The sequence below is a fragment of the Eumetopias jubatus genome, unplaced genomic scaffold (genome assembly GCF_037043125.1).
Source record: "Eumetopias jubatus isolate StellerSeaLion01/CBP00866 unplaced genomic scaffold, mEumJub1_p1.0 scaffold_1, whole genome shotgun sequence".
NCBI lineage: Eukaryota > Metazoa > Chordata > Mammalia > Carnivora > Otariidae > Eumetopias > Eumetopias jubatus.
This window is the reverse complement of record NW_028274807.1, coordinates 117,434,630-117,458,996: the sequence shown is the minus strand read 5'-3', so window position 1 is coordinate 117,458,996 and position 24,367 is coordinate 117,434,630. Positions and strand designations below refer to the sequence as shown.

General features: G+C 40.3%; 1 protein-coding gene across 1 annotated transcript in view; it reads right to left on the bottom strand.

Annotated features, from left to right (window-relative positions):
• SLC9A9 (solute carrier family 9 member A9) overlaps nucleotides 1-24,367 on the bottom strand; it is a 564,530-nt gene that overhangs the window by 217,634 nt on the left and 322,529 nt on the right. Inside the window, exons 10-11 of the mRNA XM_028099209.2 lie at nucleotides 21,123-21,236; nucleotides 19,205-19,316 (exon numbers count right to left, since the gene is read on the bottom strand). Coding sequence (XP_027955010.1) covers nucleotides 19,205-19,316; nucleotides 21,123-21,236 — 226 coding nt within the window. The remainder of the gene's footprint in view (nucleotides 1-19,204; nucleotides 19,317-21,122; nucleotides 21,237-24,367) is intronic.

The window sequence follows — 24,367 nt, the reverse complement described above, 5'->3', positions numbered from 1 at the left end:
TATTTTAGCCAACTAATGGAAATGATTCTATGCTTTTGGGAGTTGATAGACTCTACCATTTCATTTTAGATGGGTTTACTTTGCAGAGATATGATATATTTCACATACTCAGTTGGAAAGTTAGCATCATCTTGGGGAATAAAAGAATTACCTGCAATTAAATGTGGTTTCTTTTAAAATTGGCCTCTAAGGGTATGTTAATTATGTCGATGTTCTATTCATAACAATAGAGGACTATTGAACCAAGGAGAGCTTTCTAGCAAGGACTCCCTGCTGCAGAAACCATGCAGCTTCCTGTTTATCTTTAAAGAGCAAAAGTGAAACTTAATCTGGTATAAATTGGCAAATGTGTTCTGAATGGTTGAAAGTTAGATACAGCTACATTTAAATCACAGAAATGTAAGTACTCCCTAGGGCATCCTTACTGACGGTGTTAGTCAAAAACTAAACATTTATTGAGTACTCACTGTGTGCTACACATTACCCAAGACACAGTGGGTAAATGCAATAATGAAGAAGTTTGGGCTTCCCTATTCCAGGGCTCATGGTCCTGCAAAAGTGAATCTTTCAACAGGTAAATGGGGATAAGGTGTATTAGATGTGAAGTGTATACTTTGTGTGTATAGTCTGATAAAAAAGGTAAGATTGTTAAGTTTCATGAGGTTCCAAATAATGACTATTGTCAACAGATAAGCAATGTTTAAGGAGCTGATATCAGTGGTGGGGTAAAAGAAGTCTGCATACATGGTTTTCTATGCCTGAGTCATTTTCTCCCATCTTAACTCTCTCCAATTCTTTCTTTTTATAACTCTTACCCAAACTTCACCTAATTCCAACTGATCCTCATAGCTCACCTGAGCCACCAATTTCTCTATGAAGTCTCCTCTGAGGTCTGGGCCTGGGTTGGGCTAATTTATATGCCTACAGTCTGTGCTTGCCTTATCCGGGGACTTACGACATTACATTCATTACATTGCAATTGGCTAGTTGCTGCTTATCCACAACACCTACAGCAATGCCAACCACATAATAAGTGCTCAATAAATATTTGTTGATCAATGAATGCATGAATGTTCTGATTCTTCCGTTCCCAATTACATATAGCAAAACGATTGATACCTTCTAGTTCAATGAAATGGTTCAGTAATTGTTTCCACCAGTTCTGCTTCTGCCCTTTTATTTTTTACTGAGAGTCTTAAAGCCTTATATCGAGAGTCAAGGGACCAGGGATCTGTTCTCAGACCTGCTCCTAATAGGTTGCATGATCATAAGCAGGTTGCCTCATCTGGATCTGTGTTGTCTCATATCTAGACAAAGGTTTTAGGATTAGACTTATGGTCTTTAACTAGAAGTACACATCAGAAATCAGTTTGGAACTTAAAAATATTTGTAGCTATTGATGCTAATGTCCTGACTCTAGAGATTTGGACTCAGCAGAGAATGGGTTACATGATGGCTCAGGCTTCTCTCATTTCCCACTGTACCACCTTGCTTCAAGGCCCATTACCATACACCCTGACTACGCTGCTGGCCAACACTCTGGTATTTTGGCCTCACAGCCTTCAACCTCTCTTCTTTTCAGACTATCCATGTTCCTCTGAACAGTTTCCTCAAAACCTAGCTTTTGTCTGACTCAGCAGCTGTAAATGGCTTCCCATAGCCCATAGAAATCTTTCAACAGGATCTTACCCCACTTTCCCCATTTACCTCCTCTTCTCCACTAAGGACTTTTCATACCAACAAGATGGTTTTCCCTCTTCCATAAACAGTTGCTGTCCTTACATCTGTGCCATGACCCCACTGTTAGCCCCTTTCACTTATTTCTGCCTATATTCCACCCCCATGAAGTTTTTCCAGAATACTCCAGTCCACATTGTTCTCTCTTTCTTAGAAATACAGAAAACATATTGTCATGCCACTTGCATCAGTAAATGATATTCTGAAATGAATCAGTAGTTTAATTTAATCTGTTATTTACCCTCAATTCTTAATCTTTTAAAGTTTGGAATTATATCTTCCTTAAACTTATAGTACCTGATGCATGAAACTCAGTAAATGTTTTTAAACTGAACAACTGCAGAGGTTTCTGACCCTCTAGATATGAGATAGTGTTACTCATGTACTCATTCATTCATCCTTTCATTCATTCAGGCTCCAGGGGATAGTAGTAAATAAGAGATAGTCTCTGTCTTAAAGGAGCTTCCAGATTAGTTGGAAATATATATATGTAGTGGGGGTGTTTAGGGTGGTTAGAAAAACCACTCTGGCTAGGTGGCATTTGAGCAGAGACTCTAATAGAAGAAAGACCATGTGGGTATCTGGAAGAAAAGCATTCCGGGCTTCTGGAACAGTAGGTGCAAAGTTCCTGAGGTAAGGATATGTCTGATATGTTCAAGTAGCCGGCAAGGGACTGACATGGCTGGAATGGAATGAATGTGGCAGGGGGCAGGGAGTGGAAAGAGATAATGCCAAAGAGGTAACAGAGCCAGATCATGTTGGGCTATTGAATAGCAAGGCTTTTACATTTTATTTTGAGATGGAAAACTTTAGGAAGGTTTTTGGCAGGGTAGTGATATGATCTACTCTATGCTTAAGAGCATCACTTTGGCTCTGGTATAAAAAACTGATTTACAGGCTGGAGGTAGGAGATCAGTGAAGGAGGCTGCTGCATTAATCTGGGTACGACGTTAAAGAGATCAGACTAGAATGGTAGCATTATAGATGCGGGAATAATGTCAAAGGTTGACAGTATTTGCTGATGAATTAGATGAAGGGTATGAGAAGAAGAGGGAACACCAAGAGCTTAAGGCCTAAGCCACTGGAAGAATTGGGGAAGACTGTGGGGAGAGCATGTTTGGTATATGGAGGGAGATCAAGGATCATGATCTGGCCATGTGAAATCCAAGATGCCTATTGGTCATCCAAATGAAGAGATTGAGTGGGTAGTTAGATCTAAGAGTCTGGAGTTCAGTGGAGAGGTTAGGGTCTTTTTACTGGAGAGAGTGGGAAGATGGGAGGGAAGTTTGGAGCTTGAGAGTGTAGGAAGATAAAGTTTATTTTATTTATTTATTTATTTTATTTTATTTATTTATTTGACAGAGAGAGACACACAGTGAGAGTGGGAACACAGCAGGGGAAGTGGGAAAGGGAGAAGCTGGCTTCCCGTGGAGCAGGGAGCCCAATGCAGTGCTCGATCCCAGGACTCTGGGATCATGGCCTGAGCCGAAGGCAGACGCTTAACAACTGAGCCATCCAGGTGCCCCGATAAAGTTTATTTTAAGCCAAGTCTGTTCTTGCCTCAAGGCCTTTGTATTTGCTGCTCCTCCCACCTCCACTCTCTTCCCAGACTGCCCCTTGGCTGTTCCTCCTCATCTCAGTCCTCAGAAAGACTACTCTGACCATGGCACCTAAGTGCCCTCCACTTTCAGCCAGGTCTTCTTTGTATGTTTTTTACTGCACTTACCAACATCTGGAATTATCGTGTTTATTTTTTAATCTTTAAGATCTGTGTCCCTTCACAAGAAAGTAAGGTTGATGAGAGCATATCCAGTGCTACTCCTGGAAAGTAGGCACTCCAGTATTGGATGAATATATGAATGAACGGATGAGGGAAAGGTCATATTTTGCATTTGAAACACAATTGGTACCCAAAAGAAAATGAGCAGTGAATGGACAGGGATGCAGAAATGTCCCGGAGAAACTGACCTATCCCTTAAAAGAAATGCCTCTTAAGTGAGTTATTTTGCTGACTTCCTTTCCATTTGGGGTATAATCAATTGCAATCCCTTTTTTCCTTTCATTTCAAGTACTGTGAGGGAGTTGATTTCAAAGATTTAACACATTCTCATGATCAATCTGATAAATCAAACCCTAGTTTGGATCTACAATTGAATTATATATTGCTTTTACCCTTGCTAAAGTTCCATGACCTTGCAAAGAGTAAAACTTTTTCAGCAAAAATGTCAGTCTGGTTTCAAAATACATTTTCCAGGATAGTACAACCTTGCTACATGGTTCCATTTTCAGTTCAACATCGTTTTATCACGTGGAATTGATGCCAACAGATTGTTTCAGTGGAAAAGTCTTCTGCATTCAAAAATAAATTGAGTTTATTTTGGAAACTAAGTCTGTATTAGACAAGCAGAACTTTCTTTCCTTCATCTCTCTTCCTGAACTTGAATCATTTAAACTTAAGGCCACTGAGAAGGAATGCAACATGACTTTGGTATATTTTTGCATAAAATGAAGTTTGTTTTTGGATGCCTTGGGCAGCCAGGAAGGGTACTGTAAATAGGATTAGCTCTCTCACAGCTCTGAGTCAAGATGCATAGATGCCTCTGGCTTTGGAAGTTTATTTTTATGTAGGTAAGGTGCATGTAGTAGTAAACTGTGGAATAACCCTTGCCACTTGCTGAAATCTTCAACAGAGAATTTCAAAAGAAAGGTTAACAGAGATCCGAAGAAAAGTCAATATTCAAAGAGTAGTACCTAACTTATGGCCAGGTTGCATTCTGAAAGTCACCTTATGAATTTTCTGTTTAAACCAGTGGTTTTCAAGTTGGGTGATTTTGTCCCCCCAGGGAATATTTGGCAATGTCTGGAGACATTTGTGTTTGTCTACAGCTAGGGGGCAGGGGACACTACACTTAATCTCGTGGGTAGAGACTGGGGTACTGCTAAACATCCTACAATGTATAAGACATCCCCCCCCAAAAGACTTATCTGGCCCCAAATGTCAATAGTTGCTGGGGTTGAGAAACCCTAGTGTGACACTGGATTGCTTTTTCCCATAGGAGCAATGTTATACATGGTGATAATGTTCCTACTGTGGAGGGCTATTTTGACAAAGATGGCTATCTGTCTACCATAACCTATCCTTATCATCCATGCTATGTTGCCGTAACTGCATAAACTACATTTCTTAGCATCTCTTGCAGCTAGGTATAGCCAGATGGCTACTTCTTACTAGGGAAATGAAAGCAGAAGTGATAGATGTCATTCCTGGGCCAAGGCTTTTAAGAAACAGCTGTTCCTACCCCAGTCTCTCTTTCCCCTTCCACTGGCTGGGTATAAATCTCAATGAGTCCCTGTAGCAGGGTTTCCCACACTTTAGCTACATCAGAATCAGTTGGAGGACTTGTTCAACCTCAGATTGCTGAGCTTCACACCCAGAGTGTCTAATTGAGTGGGTCTGTGGTGGGGCGCAAGAATTTGCTTTTTACATAAGTTCCCAGATGGAGGTGATACCGCTGGTCCAGGGACCACACTTTTAGAACCCTTGGCTTGGGGACATGCTGCCACAATATGGAAAGAGCCTGGTGATATCTGAATCACCCATCTAGAGGAGAAGCATCTTTTCCCTTGCTTCCATGTTAATATGAGTCAGAGAGGATTTTACCATTGTTGTTCAACCACTGAATTTTGGGAGTTTCTGTACTTATCCTAAAGCTCTCTACATCCTAAAGCTCTCTACCTCCACCTCCCCCACCTCTCTCTCCCTTACATGTCCCTGTAGAATCACAAAATACTTTTTTTAAATAATTTTTTATTGTTATGTTAATCACCATACATTACATCATTAGTTTTTGATGTAGTGTTCCATGATTCATTGTTTGTGCATAACACCCAGTGCTCCACGCAGAATGTGCCCTCTTTAATACCCATCACCTGGCTAACCCGTCCCCCCCATCCCCTCCCCTCTAGAAGCCTCTGTTTTTCAGAGTCCATCGTCTCTAATGGTTCGTCTCCCCCTCCGACTTACTCCCCTTCATTCTTCCCCTCCTGCTATCTTCTTCTTCTTTTTCTTTCTTAACCTATATTGCATTATTTGTTTCAGAAGTACAGATCCGTGATTCATCAGTCTTGTACAATTCACAGTGCTCACCATAGCACACACCCTCCCCAATGTCTATCACCCAGCCACCCCATCCCTCCCAGCCCCCATCACTCCAGCAACCCTCAGTTTGTTTCCTGAGATTAAGAATTCCTCATATCAGTGAGGTCATATGACACATGTCTTTCTCTGACTGACTTATTTCACTCAGCATAACACCCTCCAATTCCATCCACGTCGTTGCAAATGGCAAGATCTCATTTCTTTTTATGGCTGCATAATATTCCATTGTGTATATATACCACTTCTTCCTTATCCATTCATCTGTCGATGGACATCTTGGCTCTTTCCACAGTTTGGCTATTGTGGACGTTGCTGCTATAAACATTGGGGTGCACGTACCCCTTCGGATCCCTACATTTGTATCTTTGTGGTAAATACCCAGTAGTGCAATTGCTGGATCGTATGGTAGCTCTATTTTCAACTGTTTGAGGAACCTCCATACTGTTTTCCAGAGTGGTTGCACCAGCTTGCATTCCCAAAAACAGTGTAGGAGGGTTCCCCTTTCTCCGCATCCCCGCCAACATCTGTCATTTCCTGACTTGTTAATTTTAGCCATTCTGATGGGTGTGAGGGGGTATCTCATTGAGGTACAAAATACTTTTTTAACAGGAAAGCAAATAGGGGCTGGGAGGGATGGAGTGGCCAAAGTTACATAGTAAATGCTATGGCTGGTTATTCAATCTGTTTCATTCCCCCTATTGAATATTTAACTCATAACAAATATTAAAAAAAATCATGGTTATCTTAAGTTTGAATTTTAAGGAAAAATGCAAAGAAGAAAATTTTCTTCCCTTCTCCTGGGCAGAAGAACAATTAGAGGCAACATTTTGAAATACATATTTTGCCTTTTGCTTCCCTTCCTCTACTCATTCTGCACCATCTCTAGCTCTCTCTCCTGTCTTCCTTCTCTCTTTCTCCTTTTCTCAGGATCAGTCTATCCTAGTCTAACATGACCTATTTTAGACTCTCCAGTCAAAACTCCCATTTCCTTGTACAGCCAAAATTAGCTTCCCGCCAGGAAAAAAACAATCGAAAACAATCAGAAGGAAGAAGTCTATTGAGAAAGGATAGGACACAATCCTCCTAAACGGCATACATTTAAAAATACTTGTTAACATGCATGCTCTCATGTTTACTTGTAGAATTTAAAAAACAACTCCAGGAAAGTCTGGTGACACTCTTCAGGCACTAAGGGAAGTGCGTGGTGAGTGGGACGGAGGATCCTGTAAAGGGAGGGTGAGGTTGTCATTCATAGACAGGGCGCCTGTCCTTATGTCCACTTCTTTCCTCATGTGGAACCATGGGTTTCTAAAATAGTTCCTGGTGCTTTTGGAAGAAAGAGCCTTCCAGGCAAAATCAGGGGGAGACTGGGCAGTGGGGCTGAGACCCAGCCCTATTCATAGAGGTTTGGTCTGTCTGTGAAGGACCTGGTTGCCTGAATAGCATTTGCACCTCCCCAGTATATCAGAACTAATGCTGAAAATTCCTAAATTACCTAATTGCGGTATGGAAATTTAGCACAGGCAATTTTAAAAGTAACTGCTTCTTGCTCATTTGCACGTATAAATTACTTGAGTCAATCTTATTGACTTCTTTTAAACTCTATCCACAGCACCTGGGGGCAGAATTAGAAGGATTGGTGCCTGGCATAGACTTACTTTTTTTGAACTCTGTTCATGTGTGTTGATAGTTTTCTAAGGTTATGTCTACATAATGCCAAAACAAGCAAGTAGTTAGTAAGCAAATTCAGGCAGAAAATAGGGAAAAATAATGTAGTCTATTTGTTTGCCTCAGTGGACAGTTTAATTTAGTTAAAATTGTCAAGCAGATATTTGTGATATCTCTGACATTCTGGACATCTTGAAAAACTGAAATGTACACAGAAAGTTCCTCTGTTCCTGGATCCTAGGACCTTATCTTTGAAACAGGGAGAGGTGGGGCGTCTGGGTGGCTCAGTCAGTGAAGCGTCTGCCTTCAGCTCAGGTCATGATCTCGGGGTCCTGGGATCGAGGCCCGCATGGGGCTCCCTGCTCAGTGGTGAGCCTGCTTTACCCTCTGTCTCTGCCTGCTGCTCCTCCTGCTTGTGCCCTCTCTCTCTCTCTCTGTCAAATAAATAAATAAAATCTTAAAAAAAAAAAGAAATAGGGAGACGTGACAAGCATTCTGGATTGTCTCCTTTCATTACTCAGTGTCTTTGAGAAGCTGGCATGTTGTTGTTGGCTTCCCTGTCTCACTAGATAGGATGATTGGGTTTTCTACAAGATCTTGCCACTTTCTCACACTCAATAAATGTCTAAGTTGATTGTGACATTTTGCATGGGTCAATTTGTCCCAGAGGGGGCTCCAGTATATTTTGCTCACAAAAACTGGTACTTTGAGTTGTAACATTTTGATTTATGTATTTAGTGTGATACTGCTAGAATGAAGAGTAGAATGTCAATGATTGTTCTTAAATGAAGGGAAGGTGGGCATTGGGTCTTGTTTTCCATGCACATGTCACTAACGCTTCCGCACTGGCCTCAGAGAGTGTCCTTGGCAGTGATCTGATAGTCAAACCTTTTTTGGAATGAAAACCCCAGTCTCTGATAGGAGGTTTTCTGGACAGCAGTTGTGAGTTTATATGAATCATGTCTCTGTGAAGCCCTAATGGCTGTCTCATCTGTGGTGGTTAAAGGAAGTGACAGAAATTCCTATCCTTTGAGTGTTTCTTAGGTGGCAGTCCAGTGCCAGGCATTTTATATATATTTTCTAGTGGTTTTCAACACTGACCATCTAAGGTAAGTATGATTATCCCCATTTTACAGTCAAGGGAGCTGAGATTTGGGGAGGGTTAATCATATAGCTCCATGTGGCTGAGCCAGCTTGAAAGCCTGAGCTCATTGCACTGCACCAAAGCAGTTTATATTTAGAAAATATTGTGGTGTGCCAAATAGCAGAATCTAATTTGTTGCTTAAAAATGCAAGAGCTAATAATTTTTATTGTAAATTTATTTTGGAGCAAAGTGAAGAATGATAATGTTTTGACCTAATAATAAAAGAAAACAACTCTATGGGACTGACCACAGGTCTAAGCTAGTTCTCAAATGTTCTGAATTTATCATAACCACATACACTTTTCTCAGCATTTGACACTGTGAGGACTTAATGGGATCAGCAATTCATATGGACCTACTATGCCCGTCTACTTTTGTCACAGCAATGGTGCTCATGGTTATTCATTATTTAAGGTAACTTTTTCTGTGACTGCTTGATACATTTCCGGCATAAGCTGATTAACTCTGTCCCATTTGAAGACCTCAGAAGATCTACTCCAGTTGTCCACTTTGCTCACTAATGCCTACCCCAGGCCACAGTGAGAGATGAGGGCTCAGTGGAAATTCATCTCCTCTAATGAAGAAAATGTTCTGAGCCTGTGCTGTATTAGCTAGTTAGTGGCCTTGTGGTGGTAAAGAAGAAATAGTGGCCTAATTAATTGCACAAGATGTGCCCAGGGCAGAAAGGATATATAGTATGGGTGGGTGAGGGAACACTGGAGTCTGGGTGAGGGGGCTGCAAAGGGGTAGGCCTGGCAAGGAATGCTTGAAAATATGATGGCATCATCCAGGCTGTCTCTCTCTGGAATTATGAACAAGGGAAGAGGAAAGGTAAGAAGGAGCCTGTTGCCTAAAGGGCTCAGACTCTCAAATAACCCTTGTGTGTACATTTAAAGAGATCTTTTCCCAAGCTGAAGTTAGAGGTAGCCTGATCTTGATTCAATTCATCTGACTGATATAAAAGTGCCAGGGTTTTTAATGAGATCTTAGGTTTTTGACTGAAAAACAAACACATCCCTCCAACACAAATTAAGCAGAGATTTGAAAAATATTCTCAGATCCAAATGGTACTTTCATGAAGCATTAACAATGTTTACTGTTATCAACACTCAGAGAAGGGTTTTTTAGCCAGGAGTAGGTGAAATATATTTTCTTTCATTGAAAACATGAAAGGTTTTATTTGTTGATCTCTTTCCTTAAAGTTATCGTTGCTTAGCTCCCATCTGTGGAACCAGGAAAGTTTGGTCTGAGAGGTGCCTATGGGACCGATTCTGGGATTAGAAGTTCCCAGGGCTCACAGAACAGGAATGGATAGCCCTTAAGTGGTCATTTTAGTGAAATGTGCAATTCTAGTTGGGTAGAAAATGTTGTAGGTTGTTCATTCATTTGCTTATTCATCCACCAATTACTTGTGGAAGGATACTCAGTTTCACTGAATGTGCTGAGTGCTGAGTTACAGAGTAAACCGAACAGGTCTGTATATGGGCTTACAAAGCTCCCAGTCTAGAAGGGAATGAGGCAGGCAAGCCAAAATTCATAGTCTAATGTGATGGGTACTAGGAGAGGAGAAGTATTGGGTGCTATTGGAAACAGATGAGGGGGACCAACCTAGACCTGAGTTACCAAGGCTTCCTACAGGATATGATGTCTAAGCTGAGATATAACAAGGAATTAGTTGAATAAAAGAATTGAAGGTAGGGGGTGTGTGGCCAGAGTTTTGAGCAGAGGAAGAGCCTGAGTGAATAGGGGGAAAGACTTTAGCAAGCTTAAGGAACTGGAAGGAATTCAATAACTGGGTAAACTTTGTTATGCTGATCAGATGGCAAATGGAAGAACAAGAAGCAAGACTGGCATCTAGGAGGGTCTAAGGCAAAACAGAAGAGGTAGGAGGAATAGATTGAAGAAAGAGATTCAGAACAGAAAACTGTTAATTGTGATGATGTCCTGGGACATGCTTCTCAAACCTTCATGTGCACATGAATTACCCGGAGATCTTATTAAAAGACAGGTTTGGGTTCAAGATCAAGAAAGCATGGAAGTGTCCCTTTACACAATGACTGGTAATTGTGGGGCAGTCCTGGTAGCTTACTGGAGTTCCATTAGCTTGGGCAGTAATAGACACAAATTCCTAAGCATTGCTGACACAATGACTTTCCCTCTTCATTTTCATGAATTCCTCTAGTTTTCTTCCTGGCTGCAGTTGATAAGGCCACTTTTGAGTCAGTCTCAAATTAGCTCTGACCATGGCATGACTGGTGGCTCACCAAGAAGACACAGAGAAAGGTGGTCTCCTATACCTCGACAGTGGTTCTTAAGTTGTCCTTCCGAGGAATACTGTTCTGTGAGCTGCAGAACATAGTGTTCCCCAACACTTAAATAAGAGTGGCAGTCTTTTCACCACTCAGGGGGAAATAAATGAATGCTAATGGAAAATTTTTCTTAATTTAAGTTTTTCTTCCATGACTTTCTCTTAATCCTTCAATGCTGGCCGCTATTTGAAGGCTAAGAATGAGTGCTGGTGGACAGCCGAATGAGCAACAACAACATTAGCAGCAAAGCCTAGAGACACTGGTGCTGTTGTCTTCATGGCAACATGAGCTCATGGATGAAGTTTTATATTATATCTGTACACTGTGGCCACATTTGCCCAGTTAAAACTCTTCCGAGTTTATGCAATAGTACACATCAGGGTTTTCGCGTCTCTTCCAAACACAGCAGAAATGGACAAATTGGAGAAGCATGTTCTCTGACATATCGTCAGCCTCCTTCAACTTGCCCAAGCACTTCCAGGACTCCCTCCCGTTCAGATCAGCACAGCAGCGCTGCACAGAGGCTCTGTAGCCCAGCAGGACACAGTCTCTGAGTCACAGCGGTCTCAGGAAGGCTGCCAGGGCTCAGTTGGGCTTGGCATTTCCCCTCCTTCCAGCAACTCCCGGCTCTTTTTAGTTTTAAATTAAATAAAAATTGCAGCACATGGATTTGAATTAAAACAAGAGGCTGATCTTTGTAATATGCACCACATCAATAGGAAAGCTAATTTGTGCGAAGCACATCTCCTCCTTTAATTTAAACCACAGAATTCTGCCTCTTTGGTTTCAAGGGAACTGAGAGCTGGGCTGGGGCAACTCACTCCTGGCATTAACTAGGGCTGTGCTCGAGGGCAACAGGAACAGTTTCAGGGGAGCTCAGTGTTCCTCTTAAGCCCTTTGTGCTGGGTGTCACACGATACACCAAGGCAGTTCTGAACTCCTGGCCTTGAATTTAAAGAAGGCCTTAAAAATGTCTCAGGGTAAACTTCCCCTAATTGACTCTAAACAGCAACCTAGCTACCAAAAAGAGAATTTGCATTATTGAAAGCTTTGCAAGGCAGAGAGACAACTACGGACCTTGAGACCATTCCTCATTTTCAGGTTCCAAGGCTTTGTGTGTGTAGATGACTAGTCTATACAAAATAAATCGGGTAAGGTCTGTGCTAGGTGAGAAACCCAATCTGGGTTCTGAGAGTTACTTCACTCGGTTTAATTGGCTCTAGTGGCAAAAGGTGGAGGCCGGGGAAGCGGGTGGCAGCAGGGGTGGTGGGGTCATCCATGAACAATGTGGGCTTTCCTCAAAAACATCATCTACTCAGCTCCAAGCCCTTATTTCAAGGCTCGCTGCAGGTCCCACTCACTGGCGGGTAATGAGTGATAAACAGCTGGATTGCTTTGTAGACTTTCACCTTGAGGTGAAATTTATATATCTTGGGCACCCTCTTTAGGAAAAATAATACAAAGAATACCTTTTGCCAACTTTACACAACATCAGAACACACTTGTAGGGCCCTCTAGTGATCTTGGAAGGGGCCCGTGTGAATGAAAAGACTGAGGCTTAAGCCTTGTTAGCTTTACAAGCGAATCCACTTCTATTTGGCAGGCATTGCTAACTGTTCTGCCCACTGCCAAAAGGGTATGCATAAGGTGAGGGTAAAGATGATGGAAAAGGATTTATTAAATGGTAGATGTAGTTGACTAAGACAGAAAGTTCTATTTCTTATCTGACTGGACTTTGAGCCACCTGAGGTGCACTGTCTTAGTGAACCAAGTTTAGGCCACACAAAGCCAAGGTCTGTATAGGCTGCAAACCTCTTAAGGGCAAGACCAATACCTACCCAAAGAGTGTGTCAATGAATGTCCACTGAAAGAAGAGCTGGAGGACTGTGAATGACTAAGTGTGTACGTAAGTTCATATTCCCATTTTATTTTAAAATTTTTAATTTAAATTCCATTTAGTTAACATATAGTGTATTAATTAGTCTTAGGGGTAGAATTTAGTGATTCATCAGTTGCATATAACACCCAGTGCTCATTACATCAAGTGCCCTCCTTAATGGCCATCCCCCAATTACTCCCCCTACCCACAACCCTCAGTTTATTATAGTTAAGAGTCTCTTATGGTTTGCCTCCCTCTTTTTATACCATTTTATTTTTCCTTCACTCCCCTTATGTTCATCCACTTTGTTTCTTAAATTCCACATATGAGTGAAATCATATGTCATATGTCTTTCTCTGACTGACTTATTTCACTTAGCATAATACCCTCTAGCTTCATCCACATCGTTGCAAATGACAAGATTTCATTCTTTCCGATAGCTGAGTAATATTCCAGTGTGTGTGTGTGTGTGTGTGTGTGTGTGTGTGTGTGTATCTATATATCTCTATATATCTATATCAAATCTTCTTTATCCATTCATCTGGGCTTTTCCCATAGTTTGGCTATTGTGCTCATTGCTGCTATAAACATTGGGATTGCAGTTGCCCCATTGAATCACTATTTTTGTGTCCTTTGGATAAATATCTAGTTGTGTAATTGCTGGGTCATAGGGTAGTTCTATTTTTAACTTTTTGAGGAACCTCCATACTGTTTTCCAGAGTGGTTGCACCAGCTTGCATTCCCACCAGCAGTGTAGGAGGGTTCCCCTTTCTCTGCATCCTTGCCAACATCTGCTGTTTCCTGAGTTGTTAATTTTAGCCATTCTGACTGGTGTGAGGTGGCATCTTATTGTGGTTTTCATTTGTATTTCGCTGATGCTAAGTGATGTTGAGTATTTTTTCATGTGTCTGTTGGCCATTTGCATGTCTTCTTTGGAGAAATGTCTGTTTATTGTCTTCTGCCCATTTCTTAACTGGATTATTTGTTTTTTGGGTGTGGACTTTGATAAGTTCTTTATAGATTTTGGATACTAGCCCTTTATCTGATATTTCATTTGTGAATGTCTTCTCCCATTCCTTAGGTTGCATTTTAGTTTTGTTGACTGTTTCCTTTGCTGTGCAGAAGATTTTTATCTTGATAAAGTCCCAATAGTTCATTTTTTGCTTTTGTTTCCCTTGCCTCTGGAGAGGTGTCTAGCAATAAGTTGCCATGGCTTAGGTCAAAAAGGTTGCTGCCTGTGTTCTCCTCTAGGATTTTGATGGTGTCCTGTCTTACATTTAGGTTTTTCAATCCATTTTGGGTTTATCTTTGTATATGGTGTAAGAGAATGGTCAGTTTCATTCTTCTGCATGTGGCTGTCCAATTTTCCCAAAACCATTTGTTGAGGAGACTGTCTTTTTTCCATTGGATATTCTTTCCTGCTTTGTCAAAGATTAGTTGGCCATAGAGTTGTGGGTCCATTTCTGGGGTTTTTATTCTGTTCCACTGATCTATGCATCTGTTTTAGTGCCAGTACCATATTGCGTGGATGTAATTTAGCTTGAAGTCTGGAACTGTGATGCCTCCAGCTTTGGTTTTCTTTTTCAACATTGCTTTGGCTATTTGGGGTCTTTTCTGGTTCTGTACAAATTTTGGAATTGTTTGTTCCAGCTCTGTGAAAAATGCTGGTGGTGTTTTGATAGGGATTGCATTGAGTGTGTAGATTGCTTTGGGTAACATAGACATTTTAACAATAATTGTTCTTCCAATCTGTGAGCATGTAATGTTTTTCCATTTCTTTCTGTCTTCCTCAATTTTTTTCATAAGTGTTCTATAGTTTTCAGAGTACAGATCTTGTGACTCTTTGGTTAGGTTTATTCCTAGGTATCTTATGGTTTTTGGTGCAATTGCAGATAGGATTGATTCCTTGATTTCTTTTTCTGCTGCTTCATTGTTAGTGTATATAAATGCAACAGACTCCTGTGCATTGATTTTATATCTTGTGACTTCGCTGAATTCCTGTATCAGTTTTAGCAATTGTTTGGTGGAGTTTTTTGGGTTTTCTACATAGAATATCATGTCATTTGCAAAGAGTGAAAGTTTGACTTGTTCTTTTCTGATTTGGATGCCTTTTAATTCTTTTTGTTGTTTGATTGCTGAGGCTAGGACTTCTAGTACTATGTTGAACAACAGTGGTGGGAATGGACATTCCTGTTGTGTTCCTGACCTTGGGGGAATAATCTCAGTTTTTCCCCATTGAGTATAATATTAGCTGTGGGTCTTTCATAGATGGCTCTTATGATGTTGAGGTATGTTTCCTCTATCCCTACATTGTGGACAGTTTTTATCAAGAAAAGATACTGTATTTTGTCAAATGCCTTTTCTGCATCCATTGAGAGGATCATATAGTTCTTATCCTTTCTTTTATTAATGTGGTGTATCATGTTCATTGATTTGTGGATGTTGAACCACCCCTGCAGCCCAGGAATAAATCCCACTTGGTTATAGTGAATAATCCTTTTAATGTACTATTGGATCCTATTAGCTACATACTCCCATTTTAGATAAAGAGTCATTGTTCACCATCTCCAAAGGACTCTGAAAAATGTTTTGAGCTATGTAAAGAAAGGTTCCATATAAATGTATTGTTGAAGCATGGACAACTAGAGTCTTCCAGAGGGCTACTAAAAGTCATAATTCTAGGCATAGTTAAAAGCACTAGGCTATATTCTAAAGCAAATATTAAAAAAAAATTTAAATGGGCTCCATGCCCAGCTTGAACTGTGGGGCTTGAACTCACAACCCTGAGATCAAGACCTGAGCTAAAATCAAAAGTCAGATGCTTAACTTACTGAGCCACCCAGGATCCCCAAAGGCAAATATTCTTTAAAGGGACTGTCTTTCTCTTCTGGTTTCCACAGAAAATGCTAGACAATATGTTATGTGATCTGCTTCTTTACCTTCTCTCTGGCTTATGTTACCTTCAGTTGACCTTTTAAATTCTTTATTTCCTGGCAAATGCATTTAAAACTTTAGATCCTGAGTAAATAGAATATGACAGAATTCATGCAGAACATCAAAGCTGAGTCTAGAGCATTATTTTTTGAAGGAAAATACTGCACTGCACATGGTGAACTCACCTGATGCCTCCTATACTCTGATGGGGGTCAGTAGGTGCAGTGTAGAACTTGAACTGATGTGGGAGGGGTGTCACCCACATGTTTGATTTATTGTGAAACGGATGAGGATCAGGTTTGTGTGAGAGACATATTATACATGTTGGGGTTGGCCTGTGTTAGGAAGGGCATAGTTTTGATTTAACTTTTATTCTCATGACCTTAAAGGTAAATCTGAAGTAGTGCCATGCAGGTTAGAAGGCTCTAAATTCAAAGTCAAGAGGCTAGGGTCCAAGTCTCATTTTCTCTCTAACTGGTTGTAAGATTGTGAGCAAGATACCCAATATCTCCATGTCTCCCTCATTCTGGCTCTCTCTTCAATCTGTAGAAAAAGACTAATAATGCCTATTCTACCTTGCTCTGGATCTGAGTCTCAAAACATTGTTCATAAAAGGTCTTAGGAAGGGGGGTGCCTGGGTAGCTCAGATGGCTAAGCGTCTGCCTTCAGCTCAGGTCATGATCCCAGGGTCCTGGGATCGAGTCCCACATCGGGCTCCCTGCTAGGCGGGGAGCCTGCTTCTTTCTCTGCCTCTGCCTCTCTCTCTCTTTCTCTGACTCTCATGAATAAATAAATAAAACATTTTAAAAAAAGGTCTTAGAAAGGTTAGAGTGACTTTTGAGTTGAGCATCTATGATTCCATTATATAACAACATAACATTGCAATTTCCTCATTTTAAAGCTAAGAAGATAGCTTTTTAGTGGAAAATCCAATGTTTTTTCCACCATGCCAGGGAATATCATCAATATTATTAATTTGTAATTAAGATGGCATTAAAAATAGAAGTAACCCAATCTCTTTTTTGTTCAGATTCACTTCAATGTGAAAAGCATACAAAACAAAAATCTAGGCAAATCTATAGAAAGAAGCTCACTTTGGCCCAAGATGACTGCAACCCTTGAGGTCAAGCTGGTGAACTGCTAACAATGAGTGACTGATATCTGGCAGATGACATGGACGCTCAATATGGAAGACAATGGGTGTCATTCTCTGGATTATAATCATATATAGTAGTAGATGTCCTGAAAATTTGGCATGATGGTCTTTTATGATGATGGGAACTAACCGACGAGCATTCTCCTGAATTAAACTAAAGATATCAACTCCCTTAATGTGATGAGGCTTTAGAACAAAGCCAGATAGTAAAGATTTTAGGTTTTGTGGGCCATGTGATTTCTGTAGAAACAACTCAACTCTGCCTTTGTAATGCAACAGACAAGACAATATGTAAACAAAGGGGTATAGCTGTGTTTCAACTTTATTTACAAATAAAGTTGGGCTAGATTTGGTTCAAAGGCCATAGTTTGCTGACCCTCTGCTTTAGAATATCATAAAGATATCATCAAATTCTGGGCCTCCTCACATCCCTTGGCCATACATACTGTATTGCTGGCCTCAGTTTTTTTAGCACAGTTTTAATTCCTACAGCTAAGCAAACATAGAAGGTGCCAGACCCTGGAGAAACCATCAAGTCAGGTGGCCATTTGGGTAGACACTTCATATCCCAACATGGCTATTCAAAACCTCACACCTTTCTCAAAGTGATTTTTGTAAAATAAAGCATTGTTTAAAATTTAATACTTAAGTTTTAAAAATAAGCCAGAGTATTTATTCTCCAGAGTAAAACTACTGATGTTTTGATGGGAAGGAAGGAAAAGTGCTTTCCAGCTCCTAGAAATGAGTTACTAAAGGGTAACCCAGCACTGACTTCCTACTTATAAGTGATCAAACTTGCCTTTTGTTTTCCCATAATAGAAATCAACTTATTTCTACAGTTCATTGCTGTTCTAAGTCAAAGATCACCTACCAGTTCAACTTATCCTCTTTATGACTCTCTCATTCTAGCGTATCTGGAAATGGAGGGAAGCACTGTCAGAAGCCTACAAAAGGGCAATTTTAAACTCTGGATCTCCATTTTTTCATACTTGGTTAAATAGCTCATTCTCAACTTGGAAACTACCAACCTTTACTGTGCAGAACAGGCTAGAATGCAACAGAAAGTGAAACAAGTCTTTTACTCCTAGTACTACTTCTGAAAATATGGATTTTGAGACACTTGGATGGGTTCAAAGTGGAGTCTCCTCTCGCCTTTGGGAATTCCTGAACCACTTCAGGGTTCAGGAATGCTTTTGTCCTTGGCCAAGTTATATAACCTCTTTGAGGTCCTGAGCCTCAGTTTCTCCACCTAAAAAATGGTTTAATACCTGCTTCATAAAACTGATCTATAGTGAGTGGCAAATAGTAGATATTTAATAAGTGATAGTTTCCTCAGTTTTTTCATATCCCCCTGCATGCCCCAAATTGTATTTGCTTGCTCTATTCTGAGAGTGTTTGTTTGTTTATTGTAATTTCACGTATATTCCCATGAAGTGCCCTGAGTGTAAGTAAGTGTATTCATACACAGAAGGCATGTAAGGAAAAAGGTCCCTGAATAAGGCAAGACTGATGGTAGGAAAATTGATTGGACAGAAAGAAATCACAATTCCCAGAGTAGTTCAGGGTCAGAAAATTCATTTGGTTTATTTTCTTTTGGACAAAGGAGCTTTCAGGTATGGTTTAAACAAGTAGAACACAAGCTTCTTGAGAGCAGAGAACTTGTCAGTTACACCTACCAGTGTTTAGAACGGCTCTTGGCACTAGGTGAGTATGCAATTAATACCTGTTTTCTCAACTAATAACTGAGCATACTTAGATATGATTCACTTTTGTATTAACTATGGGAAGTTCCTGGAGTTTTGCATAGGAAAGGAAAGGGATTCTAGGGAGAAGTCTTAACGTTGGATAAAGATGGCACCACTTATACACTATTTATCTTCAAGTACACAATATGTGAAATGACTGTACAAATTCCCTGATATGAAGATTGATCTGGAATAGGTCAAGGGAAAGTCGAATACCTCTTCTATGCCAGTTTCTGGCAGATACTGTATTTTCCAACAAAATTCCCTTTAGTTTCATTTTCTTCTTGGAAAGAAATCCTACTGTTTCTCAGAACTTAGAGTATCAGTGTGGTACTAGGTATGATGGGGTAAAGAGCAGTAAATGCAATGTGTTAAGAGGACCAGGAGATCTCTACATTTCCTGAGGCTGCTTTCCATGTGCTGTAAAAGTGTGAGACAACAGGAGTACTAGCCCATAACATAGTTCACATACCTGAGAACATCATCATGTGCTGAAAATTCCAGGGGATCTTCTGTTTCCGGCCCAGATTCAAGAGGAAGGAGAGGGGATATATGTTGCAGGCTCTGGCAATAAAAATTGCAAGCTACAGAGAAGCACAGGGAAACATTGAGGAAAACATTGCTGCAATGAGGCTGCGAATCCTTGAGCTTTAACTATTATGCTCTTAAGCTTCTCTATTTTATGGCCCAGAAAACAGGGATAAATATGTCAATACCTGTATGTCCAACTTGCTTCCAAAATTCATCCTTAAATGTCAATTCCTTTCCAGAAATAGCAGAGAACTCTGCTTTTCTTTGAATATCTACCTGGTTTAGAATTGTTAACCCTGTACCATTTCAATCACTGTAAATTTTCTCAGCACATTTATGTTGCTGATGACTGACTCTTTGCTCAAGTCTGCTGCAAAATGTGAGGCAGAGAACGTTCAGAGGCTGGGGCATGATCTTCTCAAGCAGCGCGTTAGAAAGGATAGATGTACTTCTGCTCATGATTGCCATCTCACCTTCCATCAGTTTATACTCCCTGTATCTGGCATGCTTCACTTACTTTTTTTCTCTTAGTGGATTTAATTTTGACAGGAATTGCCTGTCTAAATGTATAATACAACTCCTTTAGGAAGCATTTTGCTAAAGTTCAGACTTTACAGGTTAAAATCTACAAAAATACTGGTGGTAGTCATCTCTTCCCTTTCATCACCCAGAACTCCTTCCCTGAGAGTCTGTAGACTCTAGTTTGTCCTCAAATGGGATGGAGTTATGTGGGAAGAGGGAGCTTCCATCTAAGATGTAGGTTTTGGATGAGATTGGAATGTTCAGTTGAATGTTTAGTGAAAAGAGGACAGAAGGCAAATGCAGATGCTTATTGGAACAGGGCTTACAGAAGACGGTCAACTCCTGGCTGTCAGGATCATGTGCCTGTGATCTGATGGGGCATCTGCCCATTTTCCAAAGGACAACAGTTGCTAACTGTACTTGGAGACAATCATAGCAGCTCAGTATCCTATCAAAGAGACATCCATTCCTAATGGGGAATGCTTACATCCCAGGCCTAGAGCTACAAAAGTCCTCTGCATTAAAAGGGAGGTCTAGGGGTGGCTGGGTGGCTCAGTTGGTTAAGCATCTGCCTTTGGCCCAGGTCATGATTCCAGGGTCCTGGGACTGAGTCCCGTGAGCGGGGAGCCTGCTTCTCCCTCTCCCTCTGCCTGCCGCTCCCCCTGCTTGTACTCTCTCTAATAAAAAATAAAAAATCTTTAAAAAAATAAATAAATAAAAGGGGGTCTATATTTTATCTGTTTTTTTACTTATAAGAAAGGGTAATCTTATTAAAATAAGCTCACGTGTACACTTACATAAGACATTGGAATCACATCTATAATGCTAATTTTATCTGATCTTTACTCTGTGTATCCTATTTTCAAAGTCCTCACTGGAAAAGAGATTTTACCATCTTGTGATGAAAATATTTCTAAAGCTTAATAATCCTGACTATATTCAGATACACTCTAATGCAGATTAAGTATATTTCTCTGTAAAGAATGGATTGATATATTTTTACGTAAATGATTCATAATTTAAGAACATACTTTGACTATTCAGGAAATAAATATATTTTGAATATTCATTTTTTGAGTATTCTATTCTCCTTCAGTTTCCCCCCTGTATTTCTCTCAGTATTTTCCAAATTTCTTATCTTGGAAACAGAAGCATTTAATAAAGTTCCCAATTTCTTAGGATCTTTTCCCTCCTACTAGAAATTACATATCTGCCATGAATTTGAGCCTTGCAATAAACTTGAGGAAATTACTTTAACCATTTAACAGAATAATCAGTAAAAGTAAGTAGTTTGCTCTTTTCCCTCATCACTCCATATTCTGTATTTCAAAGGATACAAAGGCTCCGAGTATAAAAAGAGCATTAAAGATATGATTCTGGAACGTGAATAGCGCCAGGCCCATGTAACAGAAGATGACATTCTCGGCCAAGAAGTTCATAAATTCAAACAACTGAAAACAAAACAGAAACCAAAAACCATTAATTATGACTCAGGTTTGAATCCACTTAATATCTTGTAACTGTTTTGGTAAGTGAATGGTCCTCTTGTATCTGGGAAGGCCATCCATTGGCCTTGTATTCCACTTCTGGAGGGTTAAAAGGCCCCTGACTACCCTGTCGGGCCCTCTGACTCTACCCTGGCTCTCCACCCAGTGACAGATGTGGCAGCCATGTCAACATCCCATCTTCCTTTTCAATGGCAAGGCTGCTAGAGATACACCTGGTTCTATTAGCCAGCATGATCCTCCACAGAACAATTCCTACTAGGATGATAGAATATTCCTTGTCATAGAAATTTACGTGATTGCTTAAGGTATACCATAGGAAAGGAAGCAAAGACTGTTTAGCTTCTTCTGACATTACTCAGTGGATGCCCTTGAGTTCCTAGGCCCTGAAAACTTTTCAAAAGAAGTTTTAGCTAAATTATCTTCCTTAGGCAGGAAGGAGGGACAAACTTGGAAAACTTGGAAGCTTGGAATAAGAAGGAATGTCAATTATATTTCAACATTAGAATGATCAGTATATTTCAAACCCCAGACAATGAGACTCATTAAATTGACTGATGTAGGTATATCCATTAAATGTCTACAATTTCTAGCTGGTAAAAAGAAAATGATTAATCCCAGGGATCAGTTTATGCAATGAGAACACAATAGATACATCAAATTCAGTCAGAGGAATGGAGTAATAACATGCTATGCAGACGGATGCTCCCAAGAGTTATTCTTAGATCATTAACTAAACAATTTAAGTTGAGCTTGAAAAACGTTCTCTAACTTCCAGATTAGAAGTAAAAGGGAAATGTGTCCAGGGGCCACAACAAACACACATTTGGAAGAGACTTTAGTTTATGTTCCAGAATTTTCATTTGTAAGTTTCTGAAACCCCATTCTCAGCCCTACATAAATCACCATGTTAGGTAAACGTCTCTGGAGGCATTTCTCTTGACTTTTTAAGGACTCATTATTTTTTCATGTAATGTATTTACAGCCCCACAAATAATGCCCAATACCTGCTTACCAACAGTTGACAGAAAGAAAGCAAAGTCTTGTCAGAAACATTATTTAAAGCCAGTAATAGAAATAAAGGATTAAAAAAGACATAGCTCTTGTGGTACAAGATGGTCTTTCTGCAGTGGCAGTGATCATTAATTATACTGAGGACTTGTTTCACATTCTAGACCAGCTCATCTTATCAAACACTGTCACCCAAATAACCACAAAAACTTGAAAACATGTGAGAAAATATAGGGGATGGGGAACATTTTGCTCCCTCCTCATATCTTTACTTTTTCAAAAAGTGAGGTTTGGCTACTGTCTTAATCTGCTCAGCCTGCCATAACAAAATATTATAGACTGCCTGGTTAAAACAACAGAGATTTATTTCTCATAGTTCTGGAAGTTGAGAAGTCCAAGATCAAAGGGTCATGTCAGTCAATTAGGTTCTGGTGAGAATCCTCTTCCTGATTTGCAAACAGCAGTCGGCTTGCTGTATCCTCACAATGGCAGAGATCTCTCTCTCCTGTCTCCTCTAATAAGGGCACTAATCCCATCATGAAGTTCCACCTTCATTACCTAATCAGCTCCCCAAAGCCCCACCTCTATATACCACCACATTGAAGGTTAGGACTTCAACGTAGGAATTTGGTCGGGGGAGGGATACAAACATTCAGCTATGACACAGCTATGACACAGCTATGACACAGCTATGACACAGCTATGACACAGACTCAAATCAATGCATTTCTCTAGCCAGAATGTTTGGTTCAGAAATGGGTGTGGTGCATTCAGAGCCAAAGAAATACAATGGGACCTGGCAAGAAATGCTGGGACAAAGACCCCCCCATCTTTTCACAGTGTGAGAAAGTAGGATGCCTGCTAGGGAGCTGCTGCTAGCCATCTTGTGATCACATGGGAAACAGTGGTCTGAACGAGAAGCCATGTCCTGACGACACTGCTCAACCTGTATTCAGCCTTTCCCGAAGCAAATCTACCCTTGGACTATTGAATTAAAAAGACCAAGAAATCCCTTTTTTTGTTGGAGATGAGGTTTCTATCACTTGGAATGACATATATTCCTTCACAGTCCTGTACCAGTTTAACAAAACAAAACAAAACTAAACACCTCTCTGACTCAATATGGGTTATAAAAAAAAGGGTGGGTGATCAACTTTTGACTTTGTTCAGATAGCAGCAAAGTCAGTTACCCCTGCCCATCCCCACCCCTACTTCCACCCCCCAATTTCAACCTATTCCTCACATTAAAGGGAAAAAAAGTTTATTCTTCTTCTATTGGTTGTTCAGATGTGATGGGAATTCTCCCTTTTTTATTGTTATGTTAATCACCATACATTACATCATTAGTTTTTGATGTAGTGTTCCATGATTCATTGTTTGCTTATAACACCCAGTGCTCCATTCAATACGTGCCCTCTTTAATACCCATCACCAGGCTAACCCATCCCCCCACCTGCCTCCCCTTTAGAATCCTCAGTTTTTTTTTCAGGGTCCATAGTCTCTCATGGTTCATCTCCCCCTCTGATATCCCCCCCTTCATTCTTCCCCTCCTGCTATCTTCTTTTTTTTTTTTTAGCATATAATGTATTATTTGCTTCAGTGGTACAGATCTGTGTGATTCAACAGTCTTGCACAATTCACAGCGCTCACCATAGCACATACCCTCCCCAATGTCTATCACCCAGCCACCCCATCCTTCCCACCCCCCACCACTCCAGCAACCCTCAGTTTGTTTCCTGAGATTAAGGATTCCTCATATCAGTGAGGTCATGATACATGTCTTTCTCTGATTGACTTATTTCACTCAGTATAATACCCTCCAGTTCCATCCACGTCATTGCAAATGGCAAGATTTCATTCCTTTTTATGGCTGCATAATATTCCATTGCATATATATATATACATACATATATGTATATATATATATATACCAAATCTTCATCCATTCCTCTGTTGATGGACATCTTGGCTCTTTCCACAGTTTGGCTATTGTGGACATTGCTGCTTTAAACATCGGGGTGCACGTACCCCTTCAGATCCCTACATTTGTATCTTTGGGGTAAATA